The sequence below is a fragment of the Rhinolophus sinicus genome, chromosome 14 (genome assembly GCF_057876585.1).
Source record: "Rhinolophus sinicus isolate RSI-liver-muscle chromosome 14, RSI-T2T, whole genome shotgun sequence".
Lineage (NCBI taxonomy): Eukaryota > Metazoa > Chordata > Mammalia > Chiroptera > Rhinolophidae > Rhinolophus > Rhinolophus sinicus.
In genome coordinates this window covers 155,380,447-155,407,211 of record NC_142514.1, presented here as the reverse complement: position 1 = coordinate 155,407,211, position 26,765 = coordinate 155,380,447, and the positions used below count along the sequence as shown (strand labels likewise).

The 26,765-nt window shown below is 35.6% G+C and overlaps 1 protein-coding gene across 2 annotated transcripts in view; it reads right to left on the bottom strand.

Annotated features, from left to right (window-relative positions):
* The window catches only part of PRMT3 (protein arginine methyltransferase 3), a 127,645-nt gene extending 102,715 nt beyond the window's left edge, over positions 1–24,930 (bottom strand). Inside the window, exons 1-9 of one of the 2 annotated variants that reach the window (XM_019742634.3) lie at positions 24,698–24,930; positions 24,287–24,419; positions 22,615–22,697; positions 18,921–18,970; positions 18,201–18,303; positions 17,163–17,322; positions 15,681–15,822; positions 11,564–11,629; positions 1,787–1,908 (exon numbers count right to left, since the gene is read on the bottom strand). In XM_019742634.3, the coding sequence (XP_019598193.3) occupies positions 1,787–1,908; positions 11,564–11,629; positions 15,681–15,822; positions 17,163–17,322; positions 18,201–18,303; positions 18,921–18,970; positions 22,615–22,697; positions 24,287–24,419; positions 24,698–24,716 (878 nt within the window). In that variant the 5' untranslated portion in view covers positions 24,717–24,930. The remainder of the gene's footprint in view (positions 1–1,786; positions 1,909–11,563; positions 11,630–15,680; positions 15,823–17,162; positions 17,323–18,200; positions 18,304–18,920; positions 18,971–22,614; positions 22,698–24,286; positions 24,420–24,697) is intronic. The other variant, XM_074336134.2, reaches the window with a different exon arrangement.
* Positions 24,931–26,765: the final 1,835 nt, after the last annotated feature.

The window sequence follows — 26,765 nt, the reverse complement described above, 5'->3', positions numbered from 1 at the left end:
AATGACAGCACGTCTAGTTTTGCTTTGTAGAAATCAAAAATGACAAATTAATACATAAATGGACATGGTCTTTCATAAGATTAGAACTTCTAATAGAAATATCTGGCCATAATCTTACTATCGACAAAAAATATTTCTAAAATACTCTCTTCTTTTGGACAGTGATTCTCCTGTTTGTTTGGATGGCAATGCACAATCAAGTGAAGGTGCTCTTAATGGACACTCATAAATGATGATGTGTACTTAATGGTGTCTTAGGAACTAGAAAAACTCTTTATTAGATTATGGAATTGCATATATATACATGCAACATATATGCATATTCTCCAATATGAAAATCATAACCACAAACCTATGTCTACAAAAAATCTAAGCAAGACCAAAGTAATTTTTTTCATTAACATTAATTTGGTATTTGTTAATAGTAACAATAGCTAGCTTTTGAATACGTACTATAGGCCAGGCAATATGCCAAGGATTTATATGTATTAATATATTTTACTTATAATTTATTTATCTTACTCATAACCAAATGAAGTAGTTATTATTATTTTCATTTTGACAGTGAAACAACTGAGGTTTCAAAACGGTTTGATTTAATTTAACTGAAGTTCAAATAACTAGTAAGTAGTAAAGCAAGGACTTGAAACCAAGACGAACTCAAACCCTGTGCTCTTAACCACAAATCTATACTTCTATATCACGGAATAAAATCTAAAAATTTAAAAATTTTACATAATTATATTATATTTTATACTAGTCAGAAAAGATCAATGTTAATCAATGTTAAGAACAGAACATGTGTATCAGTGAGAGGGTCATTTAGGAATCGTTGCTGGGAGTCTAATGTACAGCATGATGATCACAGCTAATAATACTGCATTATACACTTGAAAGTTGCTGAGAGAGTAGATCTTAACTGTTCTCACCACAAAAAAGAAAAGGTAGTATGTGACACAAAGGAGGTGCTACGTAATGCTAGGGTGGTAATCACTTTGCAATATATAAATGTATCAAAGCAACACAATGTACACCTCAAACTTACACAGTATTAGGTGTCAATTCTCAACAAAGCTGGAAAAAAAAAGAATTGCTGAAAAGCCTCCTATTAATTATTTATTCTGGAAATCACTCCTAAGTTCCAAAGGTAAGGTGCTAAGTACACAGCTAAAGAAATCCAGTTCTATAAGCTGTAGTTCAAATAAAGACCTTTTTACTAGGACATAAGCCAATTGTAAAATCAACCATTGATCAATTAACCTAACGTACCTCCTCAAAGGAGATATTTTTAGAGAATATAATTTTTAGGAGCTAAATTAAATCCACTCTGCCTTGTTTGCAGCCATTTTGGAATTTACTTATTTTAATTTGAAGGAGGCACAAGGGCTAATATTGTCAAAAAGAAAAAGATAAATAACCCTTAGTCTTGAGTCTAATTGCTATTTGCTAAAGGAAATATTACTGATATAAACATTTAGTTTTATAGATGATACAATATTACCCTGTATGTCAATGATTTCTAATTTTACATTATAATTAGCATATTTATAGCCATAATTAGAAAGACAGAAAATTAAAATAATTTTCATCAATGAGAACTGTGAAAAGATTATTCATAGATCAAACATGTCTAGTTCAATCCAAGTTAAAATCTTATTATTCTGGCATGAATTTTTACTAAAAGACAAATGTCTTGCGTCTGCGTTAGATAGCTATTAAAGACAAGAAAACCTGTTAATCGTCAAAATTTAAAAATAATCTTAAATTAAGCCTTAAGTTCATCTACCTTATGATATCCATTGCCTGGTAAAGGATTTCAGATTGATCAACTCCAAGAACTTTCTTTGCCCCAGCTTTAGCAGCAAACATAGAGAGAATTCCAGTTCCACAACCAACATCCAAAACTATCTGGTATAATAAAAAAACAGATGTTATTGAGGTCTAATATTTTTAATTCTATTCATATATTATGCTGTTTCTGGCTAGGAATAGATCACAAAAATTTAAAACTTTACCAATCAAATATGGTAATAATTCCTATTTGGGGAAACTGAAAATATCACAATGGGTTGTTTTAAATTTATAACAGTATACTTGGCTGTAGTCTGTTGCAATTAGATGCAACAATGTAAATGTAAGAGATGTTTTACATGAAATAATCAACTTCCATAGACTTCTTAATAGGAAAGTATTCTCTGTTCTTAATTTCTTTATTGTATGCATGCTCTAATTTAGGCTTAGCAATTCTAAATTTTAAGAGAAATGAACTTCCTCAATTTTGAATGGCAGGAATTAAGCAGCATAGCTTGATCTAATACAATTAAAAATTGTTATTAAAGGAATCATGAATATAGAATATCATCATATCCCTTCCATTTCCAAAATGAAATTTTCAACTCATTTTAACAATACAGGAACAAAGAGTTGGCTTCTAGAATTCAGGAACTTGAGAATTTAAAAATGATACTCATTATCACTGGTGAAAGTAGTAAGAACCAAAATTTAAGATGATATTCAGGACAGCAGGGAGCAATTATTTCTAAACCAATAATTTCATATGGTTCTTCCCAGAACAGTATAATGAAACCTGCTCATTCACAGTAAAAAAACAAATTACCAACAAAAACACATTACGTAAAATTCTCAGAGGTATGCTACTCCGTGAAATAACTGAACACTGTACAACCTTAAGTCTTCCATTATCAATGGCCTAAGGCCCTATATACTTGTCCCAAAATATGAAATTACTTCAGCACTCTTCAACTGCAAGCATTTGCTGGGCATTACTAACACAGGCATTGATTACAGTGATGGGGGATGGCAACAAACAAGACCAAGTACCTGTCCTAAAACACCTCACTATCTTGTGGGACAATGAATAAACAAAGAATATAAAATAACGTCAGGCAGTGGTGTCACATTAAAGAAAAATCAAATGCCAGAATACAGGTTAGAGCAAGGGGGAGAGCATATACCTTTTTTTTAGGGAGGTCTGCAAATTCTTCTCTAATACATGTGAACAGAGAACTGAATGAAATAAAGCAGTAGAGATCCGGGGGATGTGCCATAGAGGACATTAAATGCAAGACACAAGATTCCAGGCAAAGCAAGAAGGCCAGTATGGCTGAGCTGGGTGAGAAAGAGGTTGTTTGGAGGTAAGGTCAGAGTTAAGCAGGGGCCAGAGCACATACAGCCTCTGGATTTTATTCTGAGTAATGGAAGCTACTATAAGAGAAATAGAACTAGAATTAAGAATCTATTATATTGCTCAACAATTATTTTATTTTTTTTCACTAAGTAATATATTCACATAGTTAAAAGCATGTATCTTATTTATCCTACAAGAGAATTCTTATGCATATACAATGCAATATATGTTTTCCCTTCCCCTTTTTATACAAATGGAAGCATACAAAGCTCTGACAATTAAGTTCGTGAACTTGTCGCAACACTGTTGCTAATGTTTTTTGATATCAGAAGGATTATTCATTACGAATTTGTACCAACTAGACAAACAGTTAACCAACTTGACTATAAGGAAGTGCTGAAAAGACTACGTGAAAAAGTTAGACAACCTGAACTCTTCACCAACGATTCATGGCTCTTGCATCACGACAATGCACCAGCTCACACGGCACTGTCTGTGAGGGAGCTTTTAGCCAGTAAACAAATAACTGTATTGGAACACCCTCCCTACTCACCTGATCTGGCCCCCAATGACTTCTTTCTTTACCTGAAGATAAAGGAAATATTGAAAGGAAGACATTTTGATGACATTCAGGACATCAAGGGTAATATGATGACAGCTCTGATGGCCATTACAGAAAAAGAGTTCCAAAATTGCTCTGCATTGGAACTAGGCATTGGCGTCGGTGCACAGCTTCCCAAGGGGAGTACTTCGAAGGTGACTGTAGTGATATTCAGCAATGAGGTATGAGCACTTTTTCTAGGATAAGTTCGCGAACTTAATTGTCTGACCTTGTATTAAACCCACTATGCTACACATTTTTTTTTTATTTGACAATGAATTTTAGAGATCTTTCCTATCAGTTTATAGAACTTCTTTCTCTTATGAGGTAGCTGTGTAGGATTCCATATTATGGCTGTACCATAATCTACTGATCCACTTCTCTACTGAGAGATATATAGTTTTTAAATTTTACTATGACAATCATACTGTAAATAAGTCCCTATCTAACCTCATTCACACATGAGTAAATCTATAGAATATATTCCTAGAAGTAAAAGCACTGTGAAAATACTGTGTCAGAGAGTATACATGTTTATAATCCTGCTAGACATAACCAAATTATCCTCCATCGGGTAACTCTACTCATGAAGACTCCAACCAGCAATGTGTTAAGTGCCAATTTCCTCATAGGTGAGACTACCCCATGGAAAAGATAAGCAAACTTTCAGATTTCTGCCAATTTAACAAATACAAAATGATATACTGGTCTAGTTTTAACATGCATTTCCGTTATCATGAGGTTTAGCATCATTCCATATGCTGTAGAGCCATCTGTACTTCTCTTTATGTGAACTATCTACTTATATCCTTTTTCCATTATTCCACTGAGTTGTTAGTCTTTTTTTAATCAAATTTTTCCTATAAAAATCTTGCCAAATAAGAGTTCTTTACAAATTAAGGAAATTATACTTCTATATTATGACTTGTAATGTTTCTTCTCAGCATATATTTTTGTCGTCTTTTGATTCTGCTTACAGTGATTTTTGCTATGCAGAAATTCTTTACTTATAGTCAAACTCATTAATCTTTTCGTTTATGGCTTCTGGATTTTGATTATAATTAGACTGACCTTCCCCATATTCTCCCATAATTCATTCTATTTCATCCTCATTTCCTTCTAGTACATTTATAGTTTCATTAATACAGTTTGTTTTTTTATCATGGTATACACTAAGAGGAATGGTTCCAACTTTATGGTTCAGATGGCTAACCAATTCTTTCAACATGTTATTAAATAGCTTGTTTCCCCAACTGATTTGACATACAACTGCTATGGTCTGAATGTTTGTGTCCTCCCCAAATTCACATACTAACCCGTAACCCCCAAGGTGATGGGATTAGAAGCTGAGGCCTTCGGGAGGTCATGAGAGCACAGCCCTCGGGAACGGCATTAGTACCCTTATATGATAAAAGAGGCTCCCGGGAGCTCCTTTGCCCTCCCCCACCATGTAAGGACCTACAGCATGAAGCCATGTCTATGAACCACAAAGGAGCCCTCAGAATCAGCTAGTACCTGATCTTGGACTTCCCAACCTCCAGAACTGTGAAAAATAAATTCCTGTTGTTTATGAGCCACTCAGTTTATGGTATTTTTGTTACAGCAACCCAAAGGGACAAAGACAAGAGCCTTTAACATTCACTAAAATTTCTGTGTATTTTGTGGTCTATTTCTGAATTTTTATTCTGCTCCACTAATCTATAAATCATGTGCCAGCAATTATTCTAATTACAGAAGTTTACAGAATGTTTTAATATCTTGTAAGGCTGGTTCGACCTCCCTGCAAAATTGTTTCAGTGTTTCTGGATAATGTTGTATGTTTATTCTTCCATAAGAACAAGAGAAATCAGCTTGTATAGATTTTTAAAAAGGCTTAGCATTTTTATGGGGATTGAGTTAAAATTATAAATTAGGGAAAACGGACAATTTTATTTTCAGTTTCCCTATTCAAGAACATGGTATGACTTGACAGAGAAAGAAAAATCCCATATGATCCCGCTTATACCGTGTTTCCCCGAAAATAAGACTGGGTCTTATATTAATTTTTGCTCCAAAAGACACATTAGGGCTTATGTTCAGGGGATGTCATCCTGAAAAATCATGCTAGGGCTTATTTTCCGGTTAGGTGTTATTTTTCGGGAAACACGGTATGTGGAATCTAAATTACAGAATAAATGAGCAAACTAAACAGAAACAGTTTCAAAGATATAGACAAAAAACTGATGGTTGCTAGACAGTGGGGGGGGATGGGGGAGAAGGTGAGGGGATTACAAAGTACAAATTGGTAGCCACAGTATTGCCACAGGGATATGAAAGACAGTTTGGGGAATATAATCAATAATGTTGTAAAGATTTTGTAGGGTATCCGATGGACACTTGTTTTATTAGGAAGACCACCTCAGGGATGGTGTAGATGCCTGATCACTACAGTGTGCACCTGAAGCTGAAGTTGAACAATATTGAATGTCAACTATACTTTAATATATATATATAATACACACATATATATGTATATGTATATAGTCACGGGATGTGGAGTACAGCATAAGGAATAAAGTCAGAGGAACTATAACAGCTATATACCATGTTAGAGGGGTAGTAGATTGGGGGGGTATCACTTTGTGAGGGGTATAAATGTCTAACTGTAACATTGTTTTGTTCACCTGAAACTGAAAAAAAAAAAAAAAGAACAGGGTATGATGTTCAATTTATTTAAATCACCTGTTATGTTCTTCAGGGTTGTTTAAAACTTTTTCATATAAATCCCATACATTAGTTTTTTCCAATGTATTTTATCTTCTGTATTGTTTACTATTATAAATGAAACCCTTTATTCCATTATATTCTGAAAATAAATTTACCAGAACTGACTGCAGAAGAGAAAAAAATCTAAACAGCCAGATTTCCACTGAAGAAATAAAGTTGTAAAAAGGCTACTACTCTGTGTCAGCTGTCCTCTGCCCCCTCCAAGAGGGACAAGGCCCAGTGGTTTCGTAGGGAAAATGTGACTGCTCCTGTGCATGTGGCCTGTCTGGGTGAGTCAGCACATTTTAACAATTACTTTACACACAAAAAGTTCAAGAGTTTTAACATGCAACCTATACAACATCATTACAAACAAAAATAAAGTATTTTTTATAGTTACAAATAAAATGTATTAACCACAACAGCAAGAAAATACTGTAATAAATAGCAGGTACATTTATAGTATGGTTATAGCACATCGGTTTGAAATAGTACATGGCATAAAATGGTAATAAAATGGAAAAATATGTAACATAATAGTGATAAGTTCCCAGAAATTTTCATTGAAATAAAGTATTTACAAAATTAAAAAAACGAAAAATAAGAAGTTGGGGTGAAATTTAGAAGTTTGATAGCATACTGCTTTAACAGCGGTGTTTGGGAATATCCACATTCATGCACTGTTTAGGGAGACAAGCTGGCAGCACTAACACCATCTAGGGTGTAACCTTTATGACCCAGGGAGTCCACCGCTAGAAATTTATCTTATTATTGGACTCTCACACATGTAAAAAGATTTCTAATATTTCGTATTTTCATTTGCAGCATTGTTTCTAATATAAAAAATTAAAACAATTTATGGACATTCTTACATTGGCTACATGAGCCATTAAAAGAATGTTAAGGGGCCGGCCCGGTGGCTCAGGTGGTTAGAGCTCCATGCTCCTAACTCCGAAGTTCGATTCCCACATGGCCCAGTGGGCTCTCAACCACAAGGTTGCCGGTTCAACTCCTCGAGTTCTGCAAGGGATGGTGGGCTCCACCCCCTGCAACTAAGATTGAACACGGCACCTTGAGCTGAGCTGCCGCTGAGCTCCGGATGGCTGTTGGTTGGAGCGCATCCTCTCAACCACAAGGTTGCCGGTTCCACTCCCGCAAGGAATGGGGGGCTGTGCCCCCTGCAACTAGCAATGGCAACTGGCCCTGGAGATGAGCTGCGCCCTCCACAACTAAGATTAAAAGGACAACAACTTGACTTGGAACAAAAGTCCTGGAAGTACACAGTGTTCCCCAATAAAGTCCTGTTCCCCTTCCCCCAATAAAATCTTAAAAAAAAAAAAAAAAAGAATGTTAGTAAAGAATTATCTCTAAAAAAACTGAGGAGTGATGAAAGCCAACTACAAAAAGATATGTATCATATACTCCAATTAGAGTATGCATTCTTTTGTAAGACTATTACATACACACACAAACATATATTATTTATATGTCTATGTATATAGTTATATACATATAATTCTTATTTAATCCTCATTTTGCAAATGAGGAAAGTGAACTTCAGAGAGGGAAAGCAACAGGCACAGGACAATATAGCTGGTAATTTGTAAAGCTAGCATTCAAACATAAGTCAATCTGCTTCTAAAGCCTACGTTTAAATTATATTTTTCACTGTGCATTAATTATTTACCATATTTAGCTCAGAATTAGGTAACTGAGGAAATAAACTAAAACTTGATACAATCAAAGAGATAGAAATGATAACAGAATAAACTAACATTTATAAAATGATGAAATTTAAGTCACTTTTTTTTAAAAATAAAGAAAAACCAATTTTATCTGTAGATAATAATCAAAAGCATAAAGAAGGCATCTGGGTTTCTTCAACAAGTAGAAATTAATTATGAGAGGGTAATAACACGATTAAATGCCACCCAAAGTTAAATTAACTCAGAAATGATATGGCCTCCACAGGAACTTTGTGAACTGAAACAATATTAAGAAAGGAATGAAGGAAAGGAGACAGAAGGAAGGGATGGATGGAGAAAGGAAAGAAGTGGGGAAGGAATACATTTTTAACTATAAGCACCGTAAGTTCTTGCTTCCATTATCGTAGATTAAATGACCATATAGGCATGGATTTATTTCTGGGCTCTCTATTCTGTTCCATTGATCAATGTGTCTGTTTTTATGCCAGTACCGTGCTGTTTTTATTACTGTAGACTTGTAGTATAATTTGATGTCAGATATCGTTATACCTCCCACTTTGTCCTTATTTCTCAAGATTGTAATGGCCTGTTTTAGGGCAAGTCAATTACGCTATTGGTTTCAAGTTTCCTCAGGTGTAAAATGAAGATAAACACTTAGCCTGCTTAGTTGTAGGAATGCTGCATAGCAATAATGAGACAACATGTATGAAAGTAACCTAAATAGCACTGTCAAGTGCTATTTAAATATATAGTAGTATTTTTCTAAATCTGCAGCCATAGTATAATAAAGTATCCAAAATCATTTAAAAATATGAAAGATCTACTGTGTTTCCCCGAAAATAAGACCTTACTAGACAATAAGCCCTAGCATGATTTTTCAGGATGACATTCCTTGAACATAAGCCCTAATGCGTCTTTTAAAACAAAAATTAATATAAGACCTGGTCTTATTTTCGGGGAAACACAGTATCTTATTTAGTATTTTAATTACAGAAAATTTTAACCTGAATCTGCATGAAGGAGTTAGAAATTGATATGTGTAATATTTTACGTTACAGTATAATTTTGAGAAACCGTAAATGCCGAGCAAAACTACTTATATACTGATAAGTTAAATGAAAGCATTTTAGGCAAAGTACTAAAAAAATATCCTCCCAACCTATTAATAAGCCCTTTTCTGACTTTGGCAGATTTAATGTCTTCAGTAAGAGCAATAAGTAGAACACTAATTAAACATTATATGTTTTCCATGGTCATGTATTTTGTCTGCAAATATATAATATATATACTACATTTCTGTAATACTATTACAAATAAAAAATGAGAAGCGGACAGTGACTGTGTAAAAGGTCTATGAACCCAGTAAGATGTGTTCCATATACATAGAAATATTCATGATTACTTAATTTCTCAATGATTAACCTTATACTTGTGCCTTTTCAGCATTTTCAGTATTCAGGAGCACATTGAAAAAATAACTTCTAACTTCCTTTCACTTAACAAATTCTTATATTATGCATACCAAAAAGCATGAAGAAAAGATGGCTCAAAGAAAGTCAATGATGGTGCTTTTTTTATAATAACGAAAATCATAAAAGTTTAGAACCAGAAGGTTTAAAGAAGTCATTTTACAGATGAGGCTCAAAGAGAGTCACCACTTATCTAAAATTATATAGCTGGTTCCTGAGAAGCCAGGCAGGACTAGTGATTCCTAGATCAGTACATGCTTAATTTCTACACAACATATTAAGGAAAAATAAAATAAAAATCTGGGCATAATCTAACTATAAATATAAAGCAAAATTTCTCTAATAGTAACATATTTGCTTCACATATTTTAGACACACATATTAAATAAAATTTTTCCAGCACTTAGTACAAATATGAAAACTAACTATAAAAAAATTCTTAGTCTCACAGACAACGGTTTAGTGGTTACTAGATGGTAAGCGGGGAGGTGGGTGGTAGAAGAGGGAAAAGGAGATCGAGATGGAAGGAGAACTGACTCTGGGTGGTGAACACACAATGCAATATATAGATGATGTATTACAGAATTGTACACTTGAAACCTATATAATTTTACTAACCAATGTCACCCCAATAAATTTAATTTTAAAATATCTTAGTCTCTGCTGTGCTAACATAAATAGCATACAAAAAAGCTAAGTACAAAGAACGGATAAAACCTAAGATTTAAAAAATGAAATCACCTATTTGTCTATAATGCAAAATCAAAATCAGCAAAATCAGAATCAGCAAAAACAGACACACACCGTCATAAACCGTTCATGACAGGTAATGCTTTGGCCAAAAGATATCAGAGCATCATATAAATTTCACTGTGCAACTCAGCTAAGTCACAAGTGAAACACTACTCTTAGGAAACAGGTATGGAAAATGAAAAGCCGATCTATATTATATTCCAAACAATATAAAAATCAGGAAAGAGATTTTTCAAAATAGAAAGGTTGTCAGACACTACTGCAATACCATGTTACGCCCATGAAATAACCTTAGAGAAGTATCTTTTAAAATGGAGGTGAAAGGGGAATTATGAAAAACTGATGTTATAAATATATGTGTTCTTGAAGTGAAAAGAGTGGGGAAAAATTCCCAAGCAAAGGTAAACACGTGGCAGAGATGATAATACTGACTAAATTAGTGGACTAACTTCCAATAAGGCAGAACAAACAGAAAACCTGAACTTTAGAGGTAACCTTGCCAATGTAGAGAGGGAGGGAAGGAAGAAGAAAAAAATGAAAAAAGTTCACGAGAGGAAAACCAAATTACACAAATTACACACACACACACACACACACACACACACAGTGTGAAAGATCATCTTTGAAATAACCTGAGGTGGTATTAAGACTAATAGTAAAACAATGTGTCTCATAAAGGGGTAAATAAATGAAGTCTTAAAAGAAAGCATATAAAATAAACTCTACCTTACAATATTAGCCCCGTATTTATCAATAACTTCTTCAAATTATTAATTTTTAACTAATTAACACAAACTAGAATAATAATTAAAAGTGTGCTTTGGTATGAGGCTTACCTGATACAGTTGAAATCCACAGGAATCACAGTAAATCAAAAATATGGTCTAAGCAATATTACCTAGATAACCAAAGTTTAACTAAGCCGTATCACTGTAATTACTGATTTGTTTTAAAAAATACACTGATCAAGCAGCATTTCTATTATCAGTATTCTGCCCCAAAGAGCAGCATCATAAAAGTCTTCCATGAAATAAAGCCAGAGTACAGTAAATCAGCTATTATCACAATGATGACTCAAGAGAGGATTTCTACCACCTAAGGTCCACATGAAATGTACAATTCTGTAGCCTACGCTACTCACCTTGTCTTTGAAGATATGTGGATTTTGGTATATAAAATCACGGTAACTTTCTGTTCGTACTTTGTCCTAGGATGGAGAGGGAAAACGTTATGTTTACAGAATAGTCTGAACAAACGAAAATTTTTTTAGGAAGATATTTTCTATTTTATCACACATTCCTTGTTTCCATAGCTACTTGTTGCCTGGAAAACCCCAAGGTTAATTTTGTTTTCCTAAAAGAAAACAATAAGGAACAGAACTAGTAACAACACACACAAAAAAGTTTAAGAACATCACTGAAAGTCAAATGAAATCTAAGTTCTTCAAAATGTACACACTTCGCCTTGACATGCATTGTCATTATAAGACTTCAACTGATAATTAAAGCTAACAGAAGATGAACAGGATATTTTGCTCCTTGGGCCAAGAATCTAGAGCCTGACTCCCTGCATTAGAGTTATATTAAATATCAAAGAAAAAAAAAACAAGATAAAGTTACAGTTATATATGAAAAATGAAGCTAAATTGAGTATAGCTTTTCTCAGAAAGCCATTTGTCAGCACCTATCTGATTTATAATCCTGTTTTGTTTCTACAAATGTCTGCAGTAGGAAATGATCCTTAAAAGCCTGTAAGTTTACAAGTAAATCATTTGAGCCCTGCAGCCCACATTTATGAGACTTCCACGCTCTGGAGTCTCACAGGACCAAGGCAGTCACTGAATGCTAATATTTACGTTGGTTCATAAGCAGAGCTGATTCCCTTTTAAATTACCTCAGTTGAGACACATAGGGAGGGCTCTGCTGCCAACTGAATAAAATGAGTATGACAAAACATCTCAGACTGGGAATTCTACTTTTGGGTTTCACACTAGGTAAAACGGAAAATAGTACACCAAATGCTATGATATAAAATGTATACAATCCATACCTGCTCCCAAAATGTTTTACCAATATTTGTTATGCCAATATTTGGATTTAAAAAATATATAAAGGAAGTCTTAAATTAAAAAACAAGTCGTTTTACATAATTACTAAATCTAAAAAGGGGGTATTCCATAATTAATTCCATGCTTTCAGATAGAATTATTTCTAATGGCTTTACAAACAAAATTTCAAATCAGGCTTATTAAATCTTTCCCGGAAAGATTTTAAGAAAGTAATTCTTAAGTAATTTTTTAAGTATTAAAAAAAAATCTAATGTTTAAATAAATTCACACATATTAATTAACTGATTTTAAAACTGTCTTTTTTTAAAACAACATAGTATTTCATACATTTTTACCATTTTTATACTCTCCTTACACCATAACCAGTGATTTTTGCTGACACAACAAACCCTACAAGAGATGAACATCAGTCAAGAAGGCAGTCACTCAGAAAGCTCTCACCAATCACACTGCCACACCACGGCTCCAACTTAATCACAAACATCCCAACTCCTGTCCTAAGTTCATGCACTGCTGCTCGGCTCGACTACAATCCTTCATCTGGGCTCTTCCTATATATCCATCTGTTTTTGTTCATATGATCACCCTGGTGCAATGAAATTCAAAGTATACCAAACAGTGCATTGGACCTAGCAGAGTTTCAATTTAGTAACTGAATTTTTCAAAGAAAAATCCATTAAACATGAAAATGCAAGAAAATAAAATAGCCCTTATAACCATTTTTAAAAACTTTTTCTAACAAAAGATTAACACTTCAATACAAAATAAGGTGATAAACAGAAAAAAATTATCATTGCACCAACCTTTAAAACTGAAAAACACAGAAGAATAAAATCAGAGCTCTAATACTAAAAAGCAAGATAATCTTTTAAGACTAGTAAAGGGTCATGGAATTATTCCTACGAATATAAAAAAATTTTAAGAATGAGACTAAAGACAACAGAAAAGTTACATACTATAAAGTTTACATATACTATAAATAACAGTATGTTTTAAACGTATAGGCTCATGAAAGTGAACAGAATGCATGAGTCAGCAGCAGATTCAACGAGGAGAATGCAGTAAAGAAAACTTATTTAATGGTACTATGAGCTAAGATAAATGTCCATCACCAGGATGAAGGATGTTTTTCTTAGCAAAAAAGAGTGATGCACTTCAGACGTGTAAGATTAGTCAACAATGACTCTAAAGTGGCACAGGATTTCAAAGTTCATGTAATCTATCCCTCTATCAACTGCATCTCTAGAATTCAAAAAATTATCTGCATCTTAACTCCAGGAAATAAAATCACAACTTAAGATCACACACTTCATATACAATATAATTCCAACATATGCCAAAGTGGTGTCATTAAAATATCTAAGATTAAGCAACAAAAAAAACCCAAATAATATTCCTATAAAAGCAAGGCCAATTCTAAGCATAAAAATAAGTCCTGCATATATGGTTGCTCGATTTAAATTATTTCTAAATATCAGGTGAAATTCTGGCAGTAGCACAACCTTGAACAGATTATGTATGCTAAGAATTGTTTTGATAAGAAACAAAAAATATTGCTTAATATAAGGTACTTTTCCTCTTCATCCACAGTACATGCGTTAGCAAAATATAAAATGGAGAAATAGCTCTTTTTGAATGGAACATATCCATATTTCCTAGGAACATTTAATCAAGCCATCTCCAAGGAGAGGTAATCACATTATGCAACAGCTATGGAGGATTATATTAATAAGGATTCTTAGAATGATTCTCTAAAAGGGGAAAGATAGCACTGAAAACTTCAAACTGAAACTTCTTAAATCTATATGTACATCACAAGGACTTAAAGATATATGATCCGGTGTGAAGAGCCTTTAGTTATTGATATACAGCTACAAGTGTCCAGAACACAGACTTGGAAATAAGTACTCCACCTGGATTTCCCTGATGACTGTACTGAGGACACTCACGTATACTACCTACTGTGAGTCTCAACCTTATCTGCCTGACAAATGCAACACAATTTCCATACCAAAGGCATTAAAGGTTCATGACATTTAAATTGATGGGGTGATTTAAACTGACAAACATGGGCTTAGATTAAGTCCTTTAAAGAAAATATTCTAGACACAATAAAATTAATTTTAACAAAGAAAACAGAGTAAGTCAATTTCTTTTAAACAAATTCACCCTGGACTTAAAATAATTTATTACTTATAATAAGATAACTGTTATCTGTAATACTATGTCATTACCCAAGTGACAACAAAAAGAACCACCGTGACATGTCATTAGTAAAGAAATGAAATGGTACTGCTTTAAAAGACCTCAAGTAATTATAATTACTATTAATCAGCAAACCTCCACTCTTTGATCCTGCAAAACTGCATGAAAAAATATGTACATATTATTAAATATCCCTGGTTATTTTTAAATTCATATGTTTCAGGAGAGTATAGTCTTAGGGCTTCCATAAAATAAAACAATCTTTTGAAGAAGGATTTAGGAATTTTTTGTTTGTTTTAAGAAAAGGTAGCAGCATCTAAAATTCAGAGACAAACATCCAAAATTTTCAATAATTTTTACGTTCCAACATTTGTATTACTCTAGTAATTTTCAGTTTTACTGAATTAAAACATTACATCTTACTATTTTACAATCTATACATAATAAAATATAAAACTACCATTATAAAAATTAAAACCAACCAAACTTGAATACCTGATTTGACCAATTTAGAAAATTCTTCTAAATATCAATGATTTCAAATGTAATAAAGTTATGCCATAATAATTGTGAGAATTATTTATAATTAAACTTTGTACCAAAGAATTATTATTTGCCCAAACTGAAGTCAGTATTACTATTTAAAACACTAATATTAATTTCCTTTGTACGTTAAAAGTTGACATACGATTTTTCTATTTAATAGTTCATCTTAAGAACACAAAATCATCGTTGTTCTCTACAACGTTCTATTTAAAGCAAAAGTAATTTCATAATAAAGATTAATAATTATGTTAAATAGAATTTACAATGACTTTGGTGCTTCTGTAATCTTTTCAACCCAAAATGAGCTATAAAGCACCAAAGAGATTTAAAAATCAGTTCTCAAAAAAAAAGCAGCAGTCCTACACCATAGGTATTAAAAACCTGTTTTATTTTACTTTTCCTTTAGTATGGATATGGCACATTTGTGCTCTTTTCTAACCTTTAGCATTTCTTCATGTATCCCATAATGCCCGTATGAGCTGAAATAAACACCATCCTCATCCTCCTGGAGGTCTGCAATGGCAGTAGTTGACGAGCAGGTTCTGACATCTGCGTTCATCACAAAATCCTGAGCAAATTGTCTGTAATCAATTTGAAATACACCCTTGAGACAGGTTTATTGGACCATGAAAAAGGGAAAGGCTAGAGGTTGAGGAAGAGGAAGGGGGAGGGAGTGGAGTTTGGGGTGGTGATGAACCTTCTAAATCATTCTATCTTAAGCAACTGAAAGCTCCCCCTGCTGGATCTTACTTAAGCAATGGCATATTCAAACCCAGTTGTAAGCATTCCTTCTGTAAAACACAAAAGCACTGCCAACTGCAGATTACAGCTGTTTGTATCTTTCAACTGAATAAAATAAACACATTACCTTTATTCAACTTTATTATTTCTCATATTCCAAAATCTTATTTTAGCAGCTGAATCAATGTAGTAATCTATTTCAACACTATTAATATTCTTTAAAACCTTATTATCTCCTGGAAGGGTTACACGGGCAGAAAGTGGACTCAAATTGAGAATTACTTACATATACCAACACCATCCACTCCAGCTCTAAACTCAGTTCCCTCTCTGATCACAACATATTAGGAATCTATAGGTACGCATGGGAGAGAAGGGCAAAGAGGCAGGCAATAGAGTCTGTGGTTACTAGGTTACCCAGCATAAAATCTCAGAAACAGGGAAGGGAAACTATAATCAGCTATACTATCCTTCCTGCTGAATATTCTGGTAAACCATCAAACCAAGGGTACTCAGGCACTAGCAACCCACTTACAAATCCAATGGGTAAAATAGAGGTATACTTGGTAGAAATGCAGAATCTCAGGCCCTACCCCAGACCTCCCGAATCAGAAACTACAGCTTAATAAGATCCCCAGGTGATTCACATGCACATTAAATTCTGAGAACTAAGCCAGTAGAATGTTAATTCATTAGAGAAAACCACGCTATGCATCTGGTTTTCTGATTAAACAATATTTGTCATAATTATACTTTGATTCTTTAAAAACAAAAATTCCAATCCCATATTTTCCCCAAAACTAAAAAATATGAATCTCTCCACTTTAAAAGCCTAAGAGAGGAAAAATAAAATGGAGAAATCTGTTAGAAACAGGGTAATTCGAAGGAAGGCAGTATCAAAGAACAAAAACATGTAAGAGGACAACACTCCCCAGAACAATTACTATTAGTATAAAAGTAATTACAAAGAAGTACATTAGAATAGGTAAAACTACAGAAGTTTATGTTAATCAATTTTATCCACAATGTATAAAAATGTTGTGTATCTTTAATATTACTAAAATTAAATATCTACATTGTACTTTCCAGTATATGAAATGTTTTACCATATTCCATCTAGTTACTAGCTGTATTATTTTGGGGTCTAAACAATTAATTTTCTATAAGATTGATAAATTACTTCATTCTTTGCAGATCCTCACGCATTCTAGCTAATGCAGTTTCAGCAGACAGTGCCCTGGCTTCCATGTGTTTCAATTTTTCAACAACAGAGGTATTTTCACTGAGTCCATTGGGGTATGAGAATGGGACTGACACCGGTTCATACAGATCTTCTACATCTAAAGAAATAAATGGACATTATTACCAGGCCATCTTATAACAATGAAGTACATACAAATATGTTACGAATAAATATCTACTAAGTGACTATTATGCAGCCAACTGAAAAAAATTAGTAAAAGCACTTTATAGAAATATAAATTTGAATTTTAAAAAAAATCTCAATTTGAATTTAAAGAGCATAATGTTAGTCTAAGTTTTTCATTAGTTGGCTAAATTGAACATATATATAAGCATTAACCATACAAAACCAAACCCAGGAAGAAACAAGAAGTAGAAGGAAAAAACTAATATTTATTGATTACCAGGTATATTTCAAGTACATTCATTACATCTCATTTCATCCTCAAAACAAACCTGAAATGTAAATGTCTGTTCCTATTTTAATGGATGGTAAAAATAAATTTCAGAGAAATCAAGTGACTAGAGATTCAGAGAAGTCAAGCCAAAGTCATAGGGCTATTAAATGAAGGAACTATGTAAGATTCAAACTCATGCCTGCCTTGATCACTTGGTTGTGGTCGTGTCTGCAGGACTTCTTCACTGAAAAGTTAACATCCCTTCTGTAGGTAACACATTTCTTGGGGGAGATATTTTAACTATGCAAATCCTATTCCACTTTAAATTTCTGTCCACAAGTACTCCTCAAAACTGTCAAGGTCATCAAAAACAGGAAGGTCTAAGAAACTCATAGTCAAGAGGGGCTTAAGGAGACATGACAATGAAATGTACTGTGGTATCCTGGAAGAGATCTTGGAACAGGAAAAGGACAATTGGGAAAAACTAATAAAATGTGAGTGAATAAAATGGAGTTTACTTTTTTGTAAGTATGTTATAATACTTGAAACATGTTCCACAAAGGATATGTTCATCTTACCAAATTGAAGTAAAAGGTCATCTTCTAGTACCGGCTTCAAATACTCTTCTTTGTCCCAAGGCACTGGATTGTATATGGAATTCATATACTCAACTGTAGGATTCTGGATGTAAAAATAATTGCATGTTTTTTTCATTGCATGTAATCACAAAATTCCCCTAGCCAAAACTAGGAAAATTAAACAAAAAAGGAAATCATGTCTACATTACACAAAATCTCTATTTAAAAAGTCTATGTCCACCTGTCATTTCATTAACTTAATTGGATCAATGGTTTCAATGCACATTTTTAAACTGTTTGGATCTAGAGGAAATGGCAATATAAGCACTCATTTGAATAGAATAGAAAAAGAACGAAGTATTTGAAAAATAAAACAGAGCACCACAGTACTTGAAATCACACTAGAAATTATTTCTGACTTTACAGAAATACTATGTTTCCCTTTATCTGATTCTGAATTACTTTTTCACATAACATTGATTCCTCTTAGATGCAGTTAAAAATGACACTGATTAAGCATAGTATGTATCTGTTTATTTGGTGCTGTGTGTTATGGCAGTTTCTAATGTCCATGATTCCCCCAATATGATCTGCCAAACTTAAAGCAGTTCTTTATATAGTAGTTCCTTGTATTCTGTTAAAAATCAGTGCATTGATAGTCACCATTGATAGTGGCATTTTATTTTCTAAACAAAACGGTAAATGAAGCTACCAACTTACCTTAAGTCTAATAAAATTTATTAGTTTAATATATCCATAGAATTCAAGCCCTAAAGGGAAAAAAAAAGATAATTCACCCATTTTAAAATATGAGTTTCGTTTAATTGACCTGCTGTATAGAGGCTTCCTTGGTTAGACAAAAAAAAAAATGTTTCTGTGCCCTGAACTACAACTTATAATATTTTTAATTTCTTATTGAGAACTAGAAACAGTAACTTTGATACTTCTGAAAACTTTAATTGAGAAAAAGCCATAGGGGATAGTTTTTAAAATGTTTTACTTACATTTCTAAAAACTGGGAAATTAATTTTTAGAATTCAACTCATTTCTAAAAACAATACAAATCAGGAAAATTAGGTTACTGATTTTACCAAGTATTGGGCAATTGATATTAAAGCCGAAAGTTTCTACATCCCCAATTTTATGGTGCCTACCAAATTATAATTTTGCCAGGAGATGAAGTATACAAAGTATACTAACTTTACATTTAGTTAAATGATGCAAATTAAAAACCAATGAGGCTTGTTTTCTGGTTCTCCTATCTTTCCAGAAATGAAGCATCATTTAAAACAAGGGAAAGCAATAGTATGTCCAACCAACTAGTTATTATTTGCCCTGAGAAATGTTGCTGAGGAACATAACAGCATACAAAATGTTTTACACTTAATAAATTAGGTTTAGAAGAAAAATACCTTAACATAATAAAGGCCACATATGACAAACCCTCAGCTAATATCATAATGAACGGTGAAAAACTGAAGCCCTTTGCTCTATGTTCAGGAACATGACAAGGCTGTCCCCTATCACCTCTGCTTTTCAACATAGTACTGGAAGTCCTAGCCAGAGCAATAAAGCAAGAGAAAGAAATAAAAGGCATCCAAATTGGAAATGAAGAAGTCAAACTGTCACTTTTTGCAGATGACATGATGCTATATAATAGAAAACCCTAAAGACTCCACCAAAAAGCTATTACAAACAATAAATGCATACAGTGAAGTTGCTGGCTACAAAATCAACGTACGAAAGTCCATTGCATTCCTATATACTAACAATGAAATCTCAGAAAAAGAAATAAAAAAAAAACAATTCCTTTTGCAGTTGCAACAAAAAGAATAAAATACCTAGGAATAAACTTAACCAAGGATGTGAAAGACCTATATACTGAAAACCATAAGACATTTTTAAAAGAAATTGAAGAAGACACAAAGAAATGGAAAGACATTCCATGTTCATGAATTGGAAGGATCAACATAGTTAAAACGGCCATATTACCCAAAGCAATATACAGATATAATTCAATCCCCATCAAAATCCCAATGGCAGTTTTTAAAGAAACAGAACAAAAAATCATCAGATTTGTATGGAACCACAAAAGACCCCAAATAGCCAAAACAATCTTAAGAAAAAAGAACAATGCTGGGGGTATCACACTCCTTGACTTTAGCTTGTACTACAGGGCAACAACAATCAAAACAGCATGGTATTGGCAGAAAAACAGACACACAGACCAATGGAACAGAACTGAGAACCCAGAAATAAACCCACATAAATACAGACAGATAATATTTAACAAAGACAAAAGCATACAATGGAGAAAAGAAAAGCCTCTTCAATAAATGGTGCTGGCAGAATTGGAAAGCCATGTGCAAAAGAATGAAACTGGACTGCTATCTGTCACCATGTACCAAATTTAACTCAAAATGGATCAAAGACCTAAACATAAGACCTGAAACAATAAACTGCATAGAAGAAAACATAGGTACTAAACTTATGGACCTTGGATTCAAAGAGCATTTCATGAATTTGACTCCAAAGGCAAGGGAAGTAAAAGCTAAAATAAATGAATGGAACTATATCAAACTAAGCTTCTGCACAGCAAAAGAAACCATTGGCAAAATAAAGAGGCAAACAAATGAATGGGAGAAGATTTTGCAAACGCCTCCGATAAGGGGCGAATATCCAAAGTATACAAGGAACTCATATAACTCAACAACAAAAAAATCAGTCCAATTAGAAAATGAGCAGGGGACCTGAAGAGACATTTCTCCAGAGGACATACAAATGGCCAACAGACATATGAAAAAATGCTCTACATCACTAATCATCAGAGAATGCAAATAAAGACCACAATGAGTTATCACCTCACCCCAGTTAGAATGGCTATCATCAACAAGACAAATAGTAACAAGTGTTGGAGAGGCTGTGGAGAAAAAGGAACCCTCATACACTGTTGGTGGGAATGCAGACTGGTGCAGCTGCTATGGAAGGCAGTGTGGAGGTCCTCAAAAAATTAAGAATAGAATTACCATATGACCCTGGGTATCTACCCAGAAAATCTGAAAACATTTATCCATATAGACATAGGTATGTGCTCCAATGTTCATTGCAGCTTTTACAGTGGCCAAGACATGGAAACAACCAAACTGTCCTTCGATAGAAGAACGGATAAAAAGTTGTGGTATATATATACTCTTTGGCAGTAAGAAAAGATGAAATAGTGCCATTAGCGACAACATGGATGGATCTTGAGATTATAATGCTAAGCGAAATAAGTCAGACAGAAAAAGTATAGAACCACATGATTTCACTGATATGTGGTATATAAAACTGAAAACAACAAAAGAACAAGACAAACAAATGAAGGAACAAAAACTCATAGACATAGACAATAGTTTAGGGGTTACCAGAGGGTAAGGAGGGAGGGAGGTGGTAGATGAGGGTAAAGGGGATCAAATATAGGTGATAGAAAGAGAAATGACTCTGGCTGGTGAATACACAATGTGATATATAGATGATGTACAAATTGTACACCTGAAATCTATGTAACTTTACTAACAATTGTCATCCCAATGAATTTTAATTTGAAAAAAAAGAAACAGAATGGGTATGATGGCATACAAAAACTCCTATTTGATAAGTGAAAAAAAATACAAAATTATATTTAAAGTATTATTCTAACTCAGTTTAAAAATGCACATTAAAAACATGGGGGAAAAAACCAATGAGGCTAAGTCTTCCATGGGTTACAAAAGTATGTGCACTTGAATTTATGATTTATAAACATATTATATCACGTTTATCTAATGTTCTTTCCAGTTGTTAGCAAATATAGGGGCCAAAACAACCAATTCTGTATTTAGTTAATTTTAGTGGAATAGTGTAGGTCTTTTATATCTATTTAAAGAAGTAGAAGACTTTAGCAGTAAGTATGTTTAAATGCATTTCAAAAGAATCATCATCTAAATATTTTGCTTACCACCTTAATTTCAGTAATCTTTTTTCATGCTGTCTTACCAAACTCCCTATAAAATTCAGCCTTGTATGTCTTGAAGTTCATGTTATGCTTTGAACTGGTAATTTATCTTTTCTCGTAATGACCCACCTTTTTTTCCAAAGCCTACTTCTACCTCGCTCTCCCTAATTCTAATATATTCTCTTGTTCTTGCAAATTCTAATATAACAAAAATGCAATCACATGGCAAGCTTTTTCCTTTTTAACTTGTGAAGCCAGTATAAGCTTAAATATAGTGAATCTTATCTACTAGAATGACTTATCTTTCTTCAAAAGCCATTTGTCAAAAGAACTTCATTTTCATAATAGGCTGTTGCTATATATTTCACTATAATTAGACTTGTTTAGAAAAGGAAAGGTCTGGAAAAATACAAAATTTTCTTTATTCTAAAAAATACTCACCATGTTTATGGACCATGTTATCAATGTTAAACTGATGCTCAGACTTACAGTGTGAAAATGTTTCTTCAGCAGATGTAAACAATCTGAAAAATCAAGCAATAGCTTCATGGAAAAGTACCTAAAAGTCTAAATATTGATATCACGTTAAATATACACTCCCCCCTCTTCTGGTTTCTAGTTTTATTTCCAATTAGGAGAATATAAAAGTACATCTAAATGTTAGGAACCCAGAAACTCTAAAAAAAATTAGTACTTCTGAATCCAATTTTATACCTAAAACAAACTACCCATTAAATGTTAAAGTTAATTTATTTGCCAATTTATAGCACTGAAATTATCAAACGATTCTTAAGAGAACTCCCTTTGATAGATTCTATTTTTCTCAAGACATGAAAATTCCCTACATAAGACTCTTTCCTCCTCTAAGTGTCAATTCTACTTTTGGAGGCTCTGAACTGCCAAAGCTCAAACTGCTTTTAGAAATAAAGCATAAAATGTAATTTTGCAGCTGGCGTATTTCCAAAGTACCATATTTCCAAAGTGATCTTGTAGTGTTCCCAAAGTACTTGAATTATAGACACTGTGAGGACCAAGCCTCTTTATTATGTGACCTACAAAACTGAAGGACATGTAAGTAGGAATATACAGCAGAGAAGCTACACTTTTATATGCCTCACACGTGCAGCAGGTTTCAACAAATGTTTACTGATAGATTATTTCTGCAGTGTTTATGCAGCCTATCACCAAGTACATCCCCGACGCTCAATAAATTTTATGACAACAGGAGTATACAGTAGACATTCTATATCAACCAAATGAGACTACACGTGAGAACAACGACAAATCAAGAGGAGTTAATATACCACCAATCAGTATCATGCCCAAATTTATAAAGGAAACTGGAAGATGTTTATTTAAATTAACACTGGCCAATGCCAACCAGGCCTTTTTCATGCCCACTTGCCCAGGACAGCAGCCAAAGACAACACTTGAGACGAAGAGGCAGACTTTTAAGTGGAAAGAACATGAATTTGGATATAAGGCAAACTACAGCTTTGTGACCTTAAACGAATTACTGATATTGCAGTCTCTCCCTAAGTGAAACGGCATCAATGCCTTCCCCTTCAACAGGTGCGGATTCCCTACCTAAGAAAGGTGATTCTTTAAATGGTTCAAATGAAGTGTTACACCTGAGAAGTTCTCCACTTGTCAAAGAATTACAGAACAGTAAAGCAGGAAGGGTCCTGAGGGATCATCCCAAACGTGTTACTCATTAGAATCACTTCAGCTAATGCCCTTGTAAAAACAGAGAATTCCTAGCCCCCAACCGTGATTCAGAAGGAATGAGTTGCACAGTAGCATCTGTATTTTTTTCAGTGTCTCGGGTGACAAAGGTGCAGAACCAGATGTGGGAACCACAGATCCAGTCCAAAACCCTGTTATTTTACAGAAGGGGAAACTGAGGCCCGTCGAAGACAACCTGGCTTTCAGTTCATGGCTCCTCCCTCTATCCCACTGTGGGTCTTCCATCTCAACAAGCCCTCACTCTCCAAACCACTAGTTCAAGAATTCGCGGGCGCGTCACTCTGGTTCGACTCCAAACGAGCAGACCACACAGACCCACGCGGCCCGGGGGCCCCAGGACCGGAGCCTGGCGCTGAGGTGGACGAACCTGTCACAGAACAGGCAGGGGGTCTGCCGCTTGTCGTGGGGGAGATCAGCATCGTCCTCATCCTCCCAGGCGGCCTCGTCACCGCTGTCTGACAGCTCTGGCAGGTCCTCCTCCTCCGCAGCGCCCCGGCCGCCTAGCACACACAAACGATCAGACCTGCCTCGGACGCCAGGGAGAACCGCGCGCACGAGGAGCGGGGTGGGGAGAAGGCTCCGCCACGCGGGAGAGCGCTCCCCTCGCCCCGCTCCCCGGCGGCCCTCACCAGCCCTGCCCCCCTTCCCTGCAAGGCCTCACCGCCCAGGCTCCGCGTCCCAGAGGGCGCAGGGGGAGGGAAGAGTCTTTCCCCAGCCCCACTGAGGCGAGGTTTGGGGGACTGGGAGAACCGGGTGGTGAGGGGCCGGGGATACCCACCGGTAGCTAACGAACACATGGTTGTGGTGCCCTGGAAGCCCGGCGCGCTTGGGGCGGGGACCAGGCTAAGCAGCGCGCACGCGCAGACACCGCCGAAAGCTTGGGGCCCGGGACCACGGGAGCGAGCGCGAGCGCGAGCCCGAGCGCGCGACAGGGCCGAAGTTTGGGGATCTTCGCGGACGCCTAGGAACGCGAGAACGCGCGCGCTGACTCGCGGGCGCTTCCGGCCTCGAGAGCGCGGTTGGTCACGTGAGCTGGGGTGGGCGGGGCGAGCCCGGACCCTGCCTCCTCCTACCGCAGGGTTGACGCAATGCGCACCGAGTAAGCGTTGAACCAAGAGCTGGGCCTCGCAGGCTTTAATGTGACTTTTGTTTCCTCCTTGGGCTATGGCAGGTTATTTAGCGGGAAGTCCTCGCCCGCGGCCCTGAGCCCAGAGGCGGAGGCTGCACAGCGGTTTTGCAGTCGGCACCACGCCCTCTGTGCGTCCCTCATTCCGGGGATGAGCGGTTAGTGGAAGGGAGTCGGCCAGCGGCGCCCTCTGGTGGCGGAGGAGGCCCAACACAGGCAAGAGCCTGGGACTCTGGTTCCTGGGCTCCCTGGTCCCAGTGGGGTGAAGCTGTGGGGAGGAAACTGCAGGAATCAATGTGGGTGGACTAGAGACCACTTGGGGCAAAAGCCTTGCGGGCTGTTTTAAGGATTTTAGTCTTTAAAGTACAGTGGTTAAGTGAGAATAATCTCTGGAGCCAACTTAGTTGGTTTGAATCCTACTTCTGTCACTTTCTAACTATGATCTTGAACAAGTTACCTGACTTCTCTCTGCCTCCCATTTCCTCGACAACAGAAAGGGGATAATGGCTGCTAACTAGCCATAGGGCTATTGTAGGATAAAACGAGTTAATACACGTAAAGTGCTTAGACGTAAGTGTTAACTTTATCCCCAACAACGGGAAGCAGTTGACCTGTTTCTTTAAGCCAGGGAGTTGTACTGTCAGATGTGTTTAAAAGGAACATTCTGGTTGTGGTGTGTGAAGAACGCAAAAGTTCGCACACCCTATGTCTTTTTCGCCTTCCTATTATCTATTCAAACCACAGAATGCTTTGTTAGGTAGCAGTGGCAGCAGTAATTTAGGTGGGTAACTCCCCAAACGCTAAGCCCAGAGGTTAGCACTGCTCTTGGTACATGTTTATCCGATTAAATTGACCACCACGGCCTACCAGGCTGTACCTAATCCTGCCTAGTGTTCCATCTCTACTCAACCCTACACCCGGGGCCCCACCCTCCAGTCTTTTATTTGCACTCATCTTCCCACCTCAAGGCCTTTGCTAAGACTGCTCTACCAATGGGTGGGTACTTTTTGTCTCAGCCAGAAAGTTCCTCAGACCACCATTTCTAAAGTACGTTCCACTGTCATTCCAGTAGCACCATTGGTTTCTTCCTTAGCGTCTACCATTTGCTTGTTTTTCGGTCTCACCTATAACACTGTACCACGAGGGTAAGGGCCTTTTGTCTCTTTCATTTCTCCGGCACATAATACATGGCCTAAACTTGCAATAGGCAATCGATAAATTTGCTGAATGAAAATGATGCCTTGTCACTAAACTTTTCTCATTGTACTCCCCTCCCTTAACTGTAAACTTCACCGGAACAGAATCCATCAACTATTAATTTTGAAGCCCCTTTAACATTGTAGGATATTGCCAGAACATCTACTGGCTCCATTCGGTTAGACTGCTTGTTCACTGATATATTCCCTCTGCCTATGTGCCCAGTGGCACCTAGGAGGCACTTAGTAAACTGAGTTAATTAATCCAACTTGGTCCTTCATCCTCCCAACATAAGCTCTCTCCAGCAAAGCCCATCTTCTCCCTGTCAGTATAACGTTTAAGGGAAACCTGCTATTAACACCCAGTCATTCAATGTTAACAGTAAAAAAAAAAAAAAAAAAAAAGTAACACCCAATTTAGAGGGGTGATTGGACCAGAATCTTGTCCCTTGAAGTTTATGTCTTACCACAATGCTGGGCTTGAGAGGGAGTAGCTTTTTTCTCTGCTCTAAAGATAAACACAG